The sequence below is a fragment of the Sitophilus oryzae genome, unplaced genomic scaffold, assembly GCF_002938485.1.
Source record: "Sitophilus oryzae breed Bouriz unplaced genomic scaffold, Soryzae_2.0 scaffold_1297_pilon_pilon, whole genome shotgun sequence".
NCBI classification, from domain to species: domain Eukaryota; kingdom Metazoa; phylum Arthropoda; class Insecta; order Coleoptera; family Curculionidae; genus Sitophilus; species Sitophilus oryzae.
Genome location: NW_022145945.1, coordinates 11,148,684 through 11,164,027, shown reverse-complemented (window position 1 = coordinate 11,164,027; position 15,344 = coordinate 11,148,684). Strand labels below are relative to the sequence as shown.

The window sequence follows — 15,344 nt, the reverse complement described above, 5'->3', positions numbered from 1 at the left end:
ATTAGATGTCAAAGAATTTAAATACGTTAATTTGACTTACCTGCTTCAGTAGCGTATCGAATGTTTGTGTTAATAAATACTTATTATAACTTATCTATTTTTATTAGAATTATATATTTTTATAACAATTTTAATAATAACATTTATTCACAACGTAACATAAAACAACAAATTATTGAGTACCCCACGTCTACCCTACATCATAGTTTTACATTTTTTAAATAAAATTAGAACGACACTGATAAACCGGAATTTAAGTCGGCCATATTTGAGGCCCATCGCGGTGTACCTAAGATTTTTGATATGCTCCTTCCTTAGTCTTCTTATTCAAAGGGACTGATTGACGTATTCAATTGTTTTCGGTCACTTTTTTTACTTTATTCGATAGAAAAGGACACTCTGAATAGAAAGATGTATCATATGTCAAAGTTTGACATATTTGCTTTAAAAAACATCGTATTTGAAATTTCAATCTAGAGTGCCATGGCTGTGTTAAAAACTAATTTTTAATCAAGGAGGTTTGGAAAAATGGATTTGATCGTTTAATGTTTTTAGTGTTTTATCCTGACCCGTTTAGGCATGTTCGGTCCTGAGATTTCAGAACCGGTATCCGGTACCACAAAGTATCGGTCCTAAACCGGTATACCGGTTGGACCGGAAGACCGATTGGGACCGGAAGACTGGTTGGACCGGAAGACCGGTTGTGACTAGATGACCGGTTGGTACCGGAAGACCGGATGAACAGGTAAGTACAGGTGTCGTGAGAATGCGCCATAACTTTAGATTTTCATTGTTTATGTTCACATTTCAGACATATTCTTGATTTCTTGTCCAACATTCTCGTTACTTATGAATAATGGAAAAATTACTGGAAGCTGCTGTTCTTTTAGATATAAATGGAGCGGAAATAAGACTCTAAGAGTTTAAGATTTACTTGAGTTAAAGCTTTACTTGAATTTTAGATGTACTAAAAAAGAAAACTAAATTACTAGACCAAAGTAGACTAGCGCATGCCTTAAACGATTACAACCGATTTAAACCGGTATACCGGTCTTGAAAAAGTCCATACCCGTACCGGAATATTTCAAAAGTACCGGTCCTGGTACCGGTATACCGGAAGACCAAACATGCCTAGGCCGGTTAAAATATGCCCAAATCGTATATTTAATCATATTATAATTTTTTCAAATGGAACAAGAATGGCTCATTACCATATTTGAGAGCATTATTTTACGAATAATTTGGTACCACACACTTGGTATTTCGAGTCAAATTGTCGTTATGAACCGCAATGTTACAATTTCAAATAAACCATATGCGAACATGTCAAAAGTGGGCATATGATATGTTATTCCTATTCAGATTATACATTTCATTTCAATATAGACAACCGAAGATATAGACAACAGTTCAATATAGACAACAGAAAAAGTGTGAAGGGGTCGCAATGTATTGAATTAATTTATTAGTCGTTTACTCTGTATTTAATTAATTATTTGAAACAATATTATTATAATATAGGTACATAGTACAAGCAGGATCTTCGTTAAAGGAATTAATGAAATAATTAATTTACTTAAATAAAAATTTGATGCATTTCCTACGCACGTCTATGTTTTAAATCGTCGCGTTTGTCATTTTTTCCGCAATTTTAGAGCTTTTAGGTGGGGAATAATGCCCAAGCCCCAATTTTATGAGGCCGATGAGGCCCTTTTCGCTCGAATGTCTCTTAGTGTTTGTTTGTACACAAACTAAAAAGGACAATCGGGGGGACGATTCCTAAATTATTACACTTTACGATTTTTATATATCGGATGGCGGAAGATATCGTCGCACAGACCGCCATTTCATTGCCTGTTGTCGTAGAAGATATTAGATATATGGATTTATTAAAACACCCCGTTTCCATAATTTAAAGTCCCACTCTGATTATATTCATCGCAACAATATTGATCCGAGCTAATTAACATTGAATAAGGAAAATCGAGCCAGTTGGAAGATTCTAATATATAATACCCAGGTCAGCAATTTAAATATATTATTTGTAACTTTTTTATTGTGAATTTAAAATCTCAGTATGTGATCTAATAATATGCATAATATAAATGTAGTTATTATAAATAAATCAACTTCTACAAACTACCTTCTAAAGCTATACATGTTCGAAAGGGTTACCACCCCCCCCCCCCTATTGCACAAATTTATTTTTTGTTAAATTTTATTTATAGCTCATTGAACTTTCTTCTTATACTTTCAAATGCATTTTGTACTCTTTAAGTATTCTAAATTTTGAGATTTACTGATTTCACTTTTACAAATGACGTATTTGCTTTAAAGAACGTCAAGTAATTAGTAAGGGGTTATTTCTGCTATAACGAAATTTTTTAAAGGTACATAATTATAATTTTAGAAGATGTTCATAAAAGATTTAATCAATCACGAGTTGATTAAAAAAAAGTATAACATATTGCAAATTATATTTTATCCTCTCATAGTATATGCCTATTTAATTCTTTGATTTTGTAATGGGCATTTTGTTTACTCACTTATTTCGTCGAGCTGCTTGAATTCATTTTTGCTTTTAATCAAATCGGTGTAAGAAGCAGCTCACAATAGAACTCAATGGAGAAGAATTGTTAACTCAGTTAACAGCGACAACCAAAAAGTAAAGAGGCAACAAAGCAATGCGATTTTTGAATGTCCGGAGTGCGATAGGCAGATAACATCACGTATCGGGCTTTTCAGTCTCAGAAAAGCTCATGAAAGAAAACGCCTTGCGTGACCATCTTCTGATGCGTGTCGAATACTCGTCAGCGAGTAATGGCAGTATGTAGTATGTATATGTGAAAAGTTAGTAGTAGTTGTAATTTTTTTTTATTTATTTGCTGAGCCCCAGCCTCCTGCCCTCTGCATCCGCCACTGTTCCCACTTTATACACTTTTTCATATTTTTTTTTCTTTTTCAGGACTACGTCACCAAGTACCAGAACCGCAAATTGAGCGAACTCGAACCCCATGTGTTCGCTCTGGCAGAGGCATCTTATGCCTCTTTACAAACGGGAGCAGCAGACCGAACACAGAAAAACCAGAGTTTGGTCATTAGCGGCGAGAGCGGGGCGGGCAAGACAGAGAGCACAAAATTTATTTTGCAATATTTGTGCTCGGTAACCAGTGGCGTATCTGCGTGGGTCGAACAACAGATTTTGGAGGCGAACACTATCTTGGAGGCTTTTGGTGAGTGGTAAGAGTTTAACATTAGCATAGCAGTACTAAAAATCAAAATACTTGATGTTATTTCTTTATTTATTATTATAATAAATTCTGAATAGTCAAATTGACCTTTTTAATATTGAATGATAATGAACGAAGACTATTATGGAATGTAAAGGTGCGTACAGACCTGACGAGACGACCGCGAAGCTAGCGCGATACTGCTTCCATCCATTTTTTAATGGTGCGTCCAGACCTGAGGAGTCGAGTGCGAGACGAGCGCGAGACATTCCAAATTTGCGGTGTTTTTCAAAGGATGGACGGGTCTCGCAAGAGCCTCGCGACCGGCTCGCGATACAACCCACGGAGCCTCGTTGCTATCCGTCCCCTCTCAGTTTTCTGAACGTGTTTTTGGTAGGCTCGCTCGACTGCGAGATATTAGCTATGATATTAGTGCATATTGAAATGGAGACGGAAAAAGATCAGCTGAAATTCAACGATTTATGCAAAACCAATATTATGGAATCCAAAAGATAAAGAATATTAAAAAGAACAATAAACACGATGCGTGGGTAGATATTTCACAATCGATGAATAAAACCTTGGGAAGAATATAGAAGAGAATTATTAAAAAGTGTTTAAGAATCATTAAAAAAATAGAAAAACTGTAGAGAAAGTTAAGATACACATATTAAAATTATTATAGAGTATACAGGGTGGTTCAAAATAGTGTTACGGATATAACATGGTTTTTTAAATGTAATACCCTATCTTTTATTTTATTTTTAGATTCTGCGTAAAATTTTATAACTTTTTTTATGTATAATGCCAGGTATAATGTTATATACCTAAAACGGTATACCCCTAAAACTAATAGTTTTTGTAAAGCCATACGCACACTGGTGCGATCACGGCCGCGATCACGATCTCCACGCGGCCGCGGCCAAAAGTTGCTGAAGAATACATAACATATATTAGTATATTATATATAATGTGAAACGGCTCATATTATGAGCCGTTTCACATTGGCGCGATCGAGTTTTTGAGACGAAGCGGCCTGGCGCACAGTGTAACGAAAACTAAAATAGTGAGACATTGGCATTTTTCTTCAGTTATCACTATTCTTGCTGACATTTTTTGACAGAAATTAAATAATTTGACTAGGAATTTTTGCTACAGGGCGAAAAGAGTAAAAAAAAGGCGTAATGAAAAGTCACAAAAAAATACGAAGTTTTATAAAAGGACTTTACAGGTATATTTTTTTATTTACGAAGAGTTTATAGCTCTTATGGACCAAAAACGTTATCAAATTACTGTCGAACAATCATTTATCTCCCGCTAATATGTCAAAACTCAATCAACATTCCTAAATATTCAAATAATCAGGGATAAATTAGATAAGACTGCAAAACTCAAAGAGAACGACACAAGTGGCTAATATCTTTTAACAGTATTAAATATGATAATATGCGAAAAAAAAACGTATTCAACTTCAACAAAGGAAACCATAATACACACCTCACAAAAAATTTCGCAACACTTATATTTTTCGTAGTAGGTATTTATTCTTGAAACGCTTCAAACATTTTTATGTGAAAAACTTAAATCTAAGTTCTGCCTGAGTTATGATATACTTTCCATTCCTTAACAAGTTACTATTAATGCAAATAACTTTTGAGATTATTGTTAACCAAGAGAATTTAAGAATACTTTGCAGTTTTCCAAATTAATAAGTGATGCGATAATTTATGTGGGGTGTATATTATTCCAAAATAACATAATATGTAAGGCACTTACATAAAACATGCTTAAAAATAATTCTCAATTTCTTCTCCATCCATATACAAGTGAAGAGCTCTTTCGCTTCCGGAAACAAGTCTACTTTTTTATTTTTAGAGTGCTTTGGTCGCAGATGTGAAAGTAGAGGATCTGAATATATCAATAAGTTGTGCAATATATCTTCAATAGTTTGGCACCAACAAGGATGCAGCATTGATGGTGGAATGTTAAATACATCGAAGAAAATTTTGCCGGTTTGAAAAAATATTCTCTTGGGTAATTTTTCTCCAATGTTGAGATTTTCTGAATTGTTGTAAACTGTCCCTCACCCCAATGTGAGGATGGTTCCTCGCCCCTAAAATAGCAATCAGTATGTTCATAGCAAGCGTATAGCTTTTTCAATAAAGGAATTATATTATAGCACAAAAAATTACGGATAAAAACTACGGTCGAATCAACGGAAAACGTAATTATTGCCGAAGAAATTTATTTTTTTCTTCCAGGTTCGGATCTAGGTGGATGAAATTTATATGTAGCAGTATACTAGAAGGTTCACTCTATGATATTCTGTATATATAACCTTGCGCGAATGTAAGCGTTTTTTTGAAAGTGATAATAAACATGTAGAAACTAGACTTGAATAAAATTGGGACATTTTTTTCAGGTTTGTTGTTGGTAAGAGACCTCTCCTTACGGAAAAAATTGTTGGAATTGAACAACACATAGAAACTTCTGAAAATAATAAATTTCATTGTATGAAATTTTTGTACAGATTTGGTAAATTAAGGAAACCAGAACTTTAACCCGCCATAACTCCCCGACTAAGAGGTCAACTCAAAAAATATCTCACATGGTGGAGCTCTGGGATGTCCTTTATCCATCTATATAAAAAACTTGATGAATTAAAGTTTTTGTTTTTTGGGCTAATGTCCTGCATTTCCCAATTTCGTTACACTGTGTGGCGGCGCCGGCCGCGGCGTTCTGTTCTGCGGTGGCGATCAGATTCAACTTGTTGAGTTGATCGCGTGATCGCGACCCAACTAATACGATTTTTCCGTTATTTTGTGCGTTTTTTCTTGTTGCAATTTAGAAATGGAGTTAACAGAGCAGCTAATTAAGGCTGTAAAAATATACAAAATTCTATATGATTTATCCGATCCAAGTTACAAAAATAATAAAATTAAATATTAAAAGTTTGAGACAAAATTGGAGTTGTAATTGGATTGGATAGTACATATGTATATATTTTTATTATTTAAGTTTAAATATTTTAGGTAAATATTTAAGAATGTTTTTTTTCGGTATACATAATTAACATTTTTAATTTGTACCTATGTATACCTACAGGATACCTCACTACATATAGGTACGGCGGTGAACGTGAACGCGTTGGTGTGTGCTAGAATGATCGCTCATGTTATCGCTGCCCTGATTGTGATCGTGATCGCGGCCGTGATCGCACCAGTGTGCGTGTAGCTTAATTTTTTTCGGTATACATAATTAACATTTCTCATTTGTACCTATGTATACCTACAGGATACCTCACTACATATAGGTACGGCGGTGAACGTGAACGCGTTGGTGTGTGCTAGAATGATCGCTCATGTTATCGCTGCCCTGATCGTGATCGTGATCGCGGCCGTGATCACACCAGTGCCAGTGTGCGTGTAGCTTAATATTTCAATTTGATTAAACAAAAAATGTTAGATTTCAGTGTCGTAAAAGATTGTCAGTCATGCTATTGTTTCTGCAATTGGAGTTTTAAAATTTGTTAGGATAGTTTTCTGGGACGAAGAAAAAGATATAGGTAAAGATATTTGAATTACATGCTACAGTGTGTTCAACATATATTTATGAATTTCGACTATTTAAAATTAAATAATCTCAAATTTTTTTAATGGAACATGTATGTATTATCATTTTTTTAATATAATTTACAAATTTTGCATCACTGACACTTTTTACCATACCGAAATCTAACATTTTAAACAAATTGAATTATTACAAAATCTATTATTTTAGATATAGAGCATAAAGTAACTAAAATAAAAGAGTGTTTGAAAGGTTGTCTAACTTGGCCATAATGTTGCATAGTTCAGTTAGGGCTCCAAAGCGTCGCCACCTGCTACCTGTCACGTGTCATTACAAGAATGACAAGTGACATGACAGCAAATTATTTGTATTTTGCAATTGTTTACAATTTTGTTTTGAATTTTGGAATTTTGTTATTATTTTGTGTAGCATAAACTTTGTTTGTTTTGTGTTTGTGCGTACAGAAATTATGGACGAAGTTTTATTTCCCGAGGAACCAGAGACCTTATATTTCTCTATGATTTGAACTTTATATTTTGTGCTGTGTTTTGCCATCATCATGTAATATTTTGTTCAGCCGATGATGTGATTTGAACACGATCCAGGAAAGGGTATCATGCAAAGCAAGTTCGATATGTAAAGACATTGCCCATCTCTGAACTCTGTGAACGTAAAACGAACTGACTATAAATTTGCGCCTTCATTTAATAGTGTTGAACATTTGCTACCTCAACTGAACTTCAACTGCTGACTGCTGAGTTTATAAATTCAACTTAAAGGTGAATTAATTTTTGATGTCTTATTTAAATCTTTATCTGTTATAATAGCATAGATTGCAAACCCTGCGATCTTATATGCTTTGTTAGTGGCGTTGTTAAATACGTTTTATAATACTATAGGTAAATCGAAGGGTAAACCGCTGGTGTATTTTGGTGGTGTACAAGATTTGCATTATTGGTATTAGTACTAAATTATTTGGCATTACTTTGGCATTAGTGTACAGAAATTCATCAGGAGTTTACCCCTCGAAGTTAATTCAGCATATATGTTTTATATTATCAAATTTAATTTAGCATTTAACTGTAAGCATTTGAAAAGTGTACAATAGTTTATACTTTTCAAATATTCCGTTTTTAAAAATAAACTTTCATTATATTTTTTGCAGTTTAATTTCGTAATATTTTTAAAAATACATAAAATTTTATATTCACATTTAAACAGCCCGCCTTTTTTGTGGTAGGCAATGCAGATACCTATTTTACCGATAACGTCTGTCATATTTCAATTAGTTCAGTTAGGGCTCAAGGGTGCGCTACAATCGATCCTCGTTAAACGTGTTGCCTACTTTTGACTATGGAAATGACAACTCTTTTATGTTATATTTCTCTATGATATAGAGGTAATATGATATGCAATAAAAAAATTCCGAATTGTAAAACTTGGAAAATAAGTTTGTTATAATAATGCTTTTATTTATTCACTATTCTAATAAAAAATATGCTTTCCTTCAGAAACTCTCTATTTTTTTATCTAGTAATGCTATAAACACTCTATATGAAAGTCGATTAGAGAAAATAGTATGATTCATTGGCAAGCGATGTAAATATTTGTGATCAGGTAAAATTGTGATGTAAGAGGAGGCTTAGCTTGCACGGGCGCGGCAGGTCAGTCAGTTGTTGATAGGCCGGCCGGCTGTGTAGTGTTGTGTTTTGTCACAGAGCTGACAAATGGAGGTTGCGAATCTTTTGACTAATATAGTTGCAAGTCGTTTGACTGTAAGCCAACGGGGTCGTTTGACCACGGTAAGAAAACCTCTTGTGACATCCTGCCTTCGAGTTGGTCTTGAGAGTTTGAGGTCTCCATAATGTCTTCTCGATTGACGATGCGACGTTGGGATAGTGAGCTACCCAATAGCCTATTCGATTGGGATGCGAATCTGTTTAGCGGCAGAGTTGCGTCCGGGGGAAGCCCCTATACTATTTCAGGTGACACTAGCTAGTTGTTGAAGATTATTAACCAATAGATCCGAATAATATTTAATTAGATGGAAGATATGGAATGTGATATATTGAATAGAATATCAGTGATGTCAGTGGCTAGGGGGCGGAGTACCCCCGGGTGAGTCTTACTATTTAACTATCAATTTTATCCAGATCAGTAAATGTTTGTTTTGTTATTTTCATGTACAATGAGAGAGTGCTTGCCAATGACCAACTAAATGGATATTTGAGGTGAATTTGCATTGAGACCCGGTTGAGTAAGCCCCAAAAATAACGATTTTACAGAATTGTACGTAGAATATAATAATAAAATAAAAAATAGGGTATTCCCATTCAAACATACAAACATAAAATCCGTAACACTGTTTGAAGTACCCTGTATACTCTACAGTAATTTTCAAATGTGCTTCTTAACCTTTCCTATAACTTTTTCTATCTAACATTTTGTCCTAAAAAACGAATTTTGTAAAAGATGTCATGTCTCGAAATAAATAAAGGGGAAAAAATCGATGATGAATAAAATACGACAAACCAAATATAAATATCATGTTAAAGATACAAAAATTTATTACTTATGCGTTATTATTTGCTGCAGGTTTTTCATCGGACATGTTTACACAAACCGGTCACCTATCACTACGATCCAGCTCGCTTGTCTCGTGGCAGGCTTGCGTCAAAAAATGGATAGAAAATGTTCGACTGTTATATTGGGAGAGATTAACTCACATCACATAGGAACAAATGAAACCTTAAATGTTGTGTGAGGTGTTTTCAATACATGGTTGCTTGCGTAAGGTGCGAGATCTGTGATTTTTTTTATATTTGGCAGTTAATGAAGCACTTTCCTTCGCGGTATTATGTCCATTTTAGATAATCGACAACTTTCTTTAGATTTGTGTGTCTAGTTATTTTGAAAACTCTGTTACTGTATATTGATTGAAATCCCTGTAATTTGTAATTATTTCAAGACCTTTTTGGACTATAAATATATAAGATTTCCTTTACTTTTCAGATCTCAGTTTTCATTCCCAAAAAAACAGCGTCGTGCAGTGGGTGTTAGTAATGTGCCATATAAAATCTGTATCCGTTAAAATCATTAAAAGTTCGTAGACCTTTGAATAGTAATTACATACTACGAAATACAGCTTGAGAATTGCGACACCTTTATAAAAACGTACCGATTTATTTGTTTCGGTTATACAGGGTGTCCCACAATTAGTGCGACAAACTGAAAGGGGTTGTAGAGGGCATCAAAACAAGTAATTTGAGTATAGGAACATAGGAACCCATATCCGGAAATGTGCCGTTTTGGCAGGAGGTGGAGTGAAACGTAAATTTCAAGTTACATTATTTATTCATAACATTAAGTAATGACGTCCAGGCGTGTGCATTTGTGTCTTCAACAGAATGGACGGCACTTTGAACAGTTGTTGTTTTTGTCTGTATAGTAACGTTCATAAGTTTTTTAGTCGTATTTATCAAATAGCAAATTTCAAAACAAATGTCATTCGATGCTTCATATAAGGGTAAAATTCGTGTCACTCTGAATATAGCTTATCGGTTTATGCACTGAAAAAACTAAGGAAAGAGCGATATATATTTTTTTGTTCATAAAGGCGTTCTTGACTTTTCTGTTGAAATTGAATTTCGAATTTATGGTAATTTAAATTACAGGAGTTGTGCTTTATTTTATTGTGTTTATTTTTAATTATTTCTTGCTTCTTGTTTATAATTGGTTTTATGCAAAGTGTCTAAATCTGGAAATGCATTATGTGAGGACTACACTACAGTAATATTATTGTGTATCTTACAAAAAGACTTAAAATATACCGGGTGCGTCTCAGAAGTGGCTCACCCCTATAACTTTTTTATTTTTTTTTAGGTAAAAAAACGAGATTTGGTACTTTAATATATAACATAAATTAGGATTGATTGACGTATTCAGTTGTCTTTGGTTACTTCCTGTTTTACCGGAAATGACTACAACTTTTGATTTTTAAATGACACTCTCGGTGTTTTTATTCGTCAACTTTTGACATATGGTTTATTTGAAATTGTAACATGCGGTTCATAACGACAATTTGACTCGAAATACCAAGTGTGCGGTACCAAATTATTCGTAAAAAATGCTTTTTCCAAATATGCTAATGAGTCACCCTTGTTCCATTTAAAAAATTGAGAAAGGAATAAAAATACGATTTGGGCATTTTTCCGGCCAGGACAAGACACGAAAAACATTAGACGATCAAATCTATTTTTCAAGGCTTCTTGATTAAAAATTAGTGTTTTTAACACATCCATAGTGCCATAATCCATGGCACTCTAGATTGAATTTTAAAATACGGTTTTTTTAAGCGGAAATGTGAAAAATTGACATACGATATGTCACTCTATTCAGAGTGTGTCTATTTAGTGTTATTTTCTATCGAATAAAGTATTATGATATACCAAGGGTGCCATTTAAAAATCAAAAGTTGTAGCCATTCCCGGTGAAACAGGAAATGACCAAAAACAACTCAATTCGTCAATCAATGCTAATTTATGTCATATGCTAACATACCAAATATCGTTTTTTATCTGATAAAATAATAAAGTTCTAGGAGTGAGCCACTTTTGAGACGCACCCGGTATATAGAATGTTTAGGAGGGGAGTTAATCACCGCGACCTTACAGATCTATTGTGTGTTCCCTTTTCTTGAGTTATAACGAGTTATAACTCAACATACAGTCTCAGGGCTTTAACAAAAGCCAGTATCTGACGGCTCCACAGAGGCCAGCTGGCACGAAAGGTCTTCGTCTCCGCGCACTCAGTGATAAGGTATACGCACCCGGTATAGGTGGTACATTAAAAAAGTTCGCCCTAAAACTCCATTAAAAAAATACAAGACTTGCATTTGCTCCTCACTAACACTGATAAACCCGAATTCAAAAAACAGTCATATTAAGTCTCCGTCGCGAGCTTGTCAATTTTGTTGATATATTCCATCCTTTGGCCCCAGTTTAAAAATTATAAAATAAATATTGAACAATAAAGTATTTTATTTGAATATTTCAACTATATAATTTATTATTAAATACGGTTTATGTTTTCTTTCAGGTAATGCTAAAACTGTCAAAAACGACAACTCCAGCCGGTTCGGAAAATTTATGCAGGTGTGTTTTGACTCCCGATGGATGATAGCTGGGTGTATTGTCCAGGACTATCTCTTAGAGCAATCCAGGATCACATTTCAGGGATCGGGGGAAAGAAATTATCATGTGTTTTATCAGCTAGTCGAGGAAGCAAAGGTATGAAACGACAGTTTACCGATTTGGTCATTTTAATTCTTTTTAGTTTTCAAGTGTGGTCTGGATTTTAAAGTGTAAGACAGTTATGTAGGCAGCTTAATGGAAAATCACATATATTAAAAAGAGATAAAAGTTGGGTTGATACGTTTCTTCTATGCGGTATTGCTGGATTTTGCATCAAAAGTTCAAACGGCACAAAAATATGCGTTTGTGGAAAATGTTGCATCTAGGGTTGGAACCTTATTTTTCACAATTTTACTTATTACTGTAACTCATTTTAATAAGATTTAATAGATTATATTTAGCGTAGATATATTATCTTCATTTCCGTAATATACATGAAAGTTTTTAAAATAGTTTTTTTTCTACACAAATTTGCCTACAAACGTAAAAACACTTTTTTTTTGTTTGCCGTTTTTGATTTTGTCTCTCTGTCTGTCAATGGGTCATTTATATTATTCTCTGTCTTACACGTTAAAATCTAGACCACACTTCTAAAATGACCAAATCGGTATACCGTATAATCGAAAAAAAAAGCGGCGTTAAGTTGACTTAGAAATGACAATCAATGACATTTTCTATATAATTTTACTTACTTACTATCGTCATTTCCAAGCTTTTTCGGAAGGTTTTTTTCGATCCTATGGCACTTGTTTGGACCATTTAAAAACACATTTTTAATTACCAAACAATACAATTAACCACTGTAGAGACTATGTAATTAAAACTATGTAATTAAGTCACAAACAAATGCATACTAAACAAAACAAAGACACTAAATCACCACAATACACCAAAACACTTTGACTTTTACACTGGACGTGCGTTTCGCTAACCATGCTAGCATCATCATTAGTGTTTTTACTTTGCTGTGTAACACCAAAGGTTCCAACCCTCAACTGTAATAAATGCATACTACAATACAAATATTTCCAATTTAGTTTTATTTTATAATTTTTCACAACAGTCTCTCCAACGAATCAGGAAAGATTTCGACAAACGACATCCTAAAATTGACAGAATATACAGTTTAGTTAGAGAAAAAAGATGATTATTTAAGTTCAAAATAAAAGTAGATTTGACAAGAATTTAAGAGAAGAATACATATAATGTATGTTAAATATATTTTTTATTATTATTTATTAATATTTTGTTTCATAAACAAGATGATTATATTCAGTTCAAAATAAAAAAAATATATATTATGTACAAACTCATAAAAAGACAATAAATATTTTTTTATTTAAAAAATTCAATTGGAAAATTGGTTATTTATAATACTAAACCAATTCCAAATATTAAAGTGAACGCTGTTTGCAATACAATATCTGATATAATTACAAAAAATATGCGAATATTCGTATACAAGTACAACTCCGTTAGATACAGTATGTTCGAAAAATATCGTCCATGTATGAAAAAAATATATCAAACAGCTTATTTTTCTTTCAGCACAACAAAGAACTCTCAGCACAGCTCCACCTTAAAGAAGCCAACTTTTACAACTACCTCAACCAATCCAGATCTATCAAATTAGATGCGGATGCCAGAAGACTGGACAGTTTGAGGTTAGCGTTCCAAGTGTTGCAAGTCCCGCCCAACATGTGCAGCGGTATATTTCAAACTCTAGCTGCCATCCTATGGCTGGGTAACTTGACGTTTGAAGACATTGACGGTGAGAGATGCCAACTGACGAAAGAAGATGAGAATATAGTTGATATATTGTCAAGGTTGCTGGGTTTGGACGCAGAAAACTTAAAGCAAGTCGTGTTGTTGAGGCAGATCAATGTTAGAGGGAATATAACGGAAATTCCACTAACTAGACAACAGGTAAAATTTCAAAGTTAAAGCGTTGATTGAAGTAATTGAGAAGATACGCAACCTAATGGACGAATTCATGACAAGGCTGATTTGATTTCCCTTTACGTCTCAAGTGCTGTACACCAATTGGTGGAGACACCAATCATTCTGAGGCCAACGCATAAAACACATATTTTTCTCTAAATTAGCCAGCGAATGCATATCGAAGACGGTGTAGAACTGAAAGTGACAGCATTGCCATATTAAAATGTGTAATATCTGTAATACTTTTGACGAAAATATCTTTGGATGGAAAATCCGCGTTTATGTATTGGAAATGTATTCGTGTTAATCATATAATAAACAACAAAAAAAAAATTCTTTTATAGGTACTGAATATGTCGTATGATTGAAAAAAGTCGTTTAGTTGTCTTGGAAATGACGATTTTTGACATTTACCATAATATTTTACATATGAGATAACAGCGATCTTCATTTCCAAGCCAACTCTGACGCCGTTCTTTGTTTAATCATATAATATTATATTAAATTGTTTAATGATAGAAAATCCGTATTATTAACGTACTGTACCCAAAATCCGTAAATCTACGGATTTTCTGTTGTTCTAGCAACACAGTCTCCGGCAGCCACTCGCTGAACTGTCGATTGAAAACAGAACTACGGTACAGTATTCTTTATCCGCTGCGCTGTAAACGACTATCAGCGCGCAGCGGCTCAGAGCTAAACTAAATCTCGGACAGGCTGACAGTAACGCCAGCTATGTAATGCCACAAAATCGCCCGTAAGGTTACCCATCTTCTTATTTCTTCAATCGACGGTTAAAGCCAATAAATGTGAGCATGCGGTATTTGTTTAGTAACATTCCGGTGAATTTTCAGGCTTGCGAAAACAGACATGCGATGGCCAAAGCTTTGTATTCTCGAACCTTCGCCTGGCTGATCAACCACATTAACAACTGTATCAATCCAGGTCAGGATTCTTCCAGGTTTCTAGGCGTCTTAGATATATTCGGGTTCGAAAATTTTGCTGTAAATTCTTTTGAACAACTTTGCATCAACTACACCAACGAAAAACTGCACAAATTCTTCAATCATTACGTCTTCGCACTGGAACAAGAAATAGTAAGTGATTTTTTGTATAGTTTCTTGTGTAAAACATTACTGTATAGTGTATTGTTTAGACCAATAATATAAATAAGCAAACCTTACTTTGCAAAACGAAGGTACGCATAATAAATTCAACTCAGATGTAAGCAGAAAAATGATAAGTTGCCACAAAGTTTCTTATCGAAGATCGTATATGATTTTGTATATTGATTTTAGTATTTCATTAAATTATACACATTTTTGTCACCCTTTTTTATTTAAAGATTATAGATTTTTATTCAATGATATACAGAGTGATATACATTCAACCTTGATCATTGAAATTATCT

At 33.8% G+C, this 15,344-nt stretch overlaps 1 protein-coding gene across 3 annotated transcripts in view; it reads left to right on the top strand.

The window, feature by feature from the left end:
* The window catches only part of LOC115874783 (unconventional myosin-X), a 170,061-nt gene that overhangs the window by 94,325 nt on the left and 60,392 nt on the right, over nucleotides 1-15,344 (top strand). For 2 of the 3 annotated variants that reach the window (XM_030890060.1, XM_030890059.1), the window contains exons 4-7: nucleotides 2,966-3,233; nucleotides 11,898-12,088; nucleotides 13,541-13,918; nucleotides 14,788-15,030. In XM_030890060.1, the coding sequence (XP_030745920.1) occupies nucleotides 2,966-3,233; nucleotides 11,898-12,088; nucleotides 13,541-13,918; nucleotides 14,788-15,030 (1,080 nt within the window). Of the gene's footprint in view, nucleotides 1-2,965; nucleotides 3,234-9,364; nucleotides 9,596-11,897; nucleotides 12,089-13,540; nucleotides 13,919-14,787; nucleotides 15,031-15,344 lie in introns of those variants that run through there. The other variant, XM_030890061.1, reaches the window with a different exon arrangement.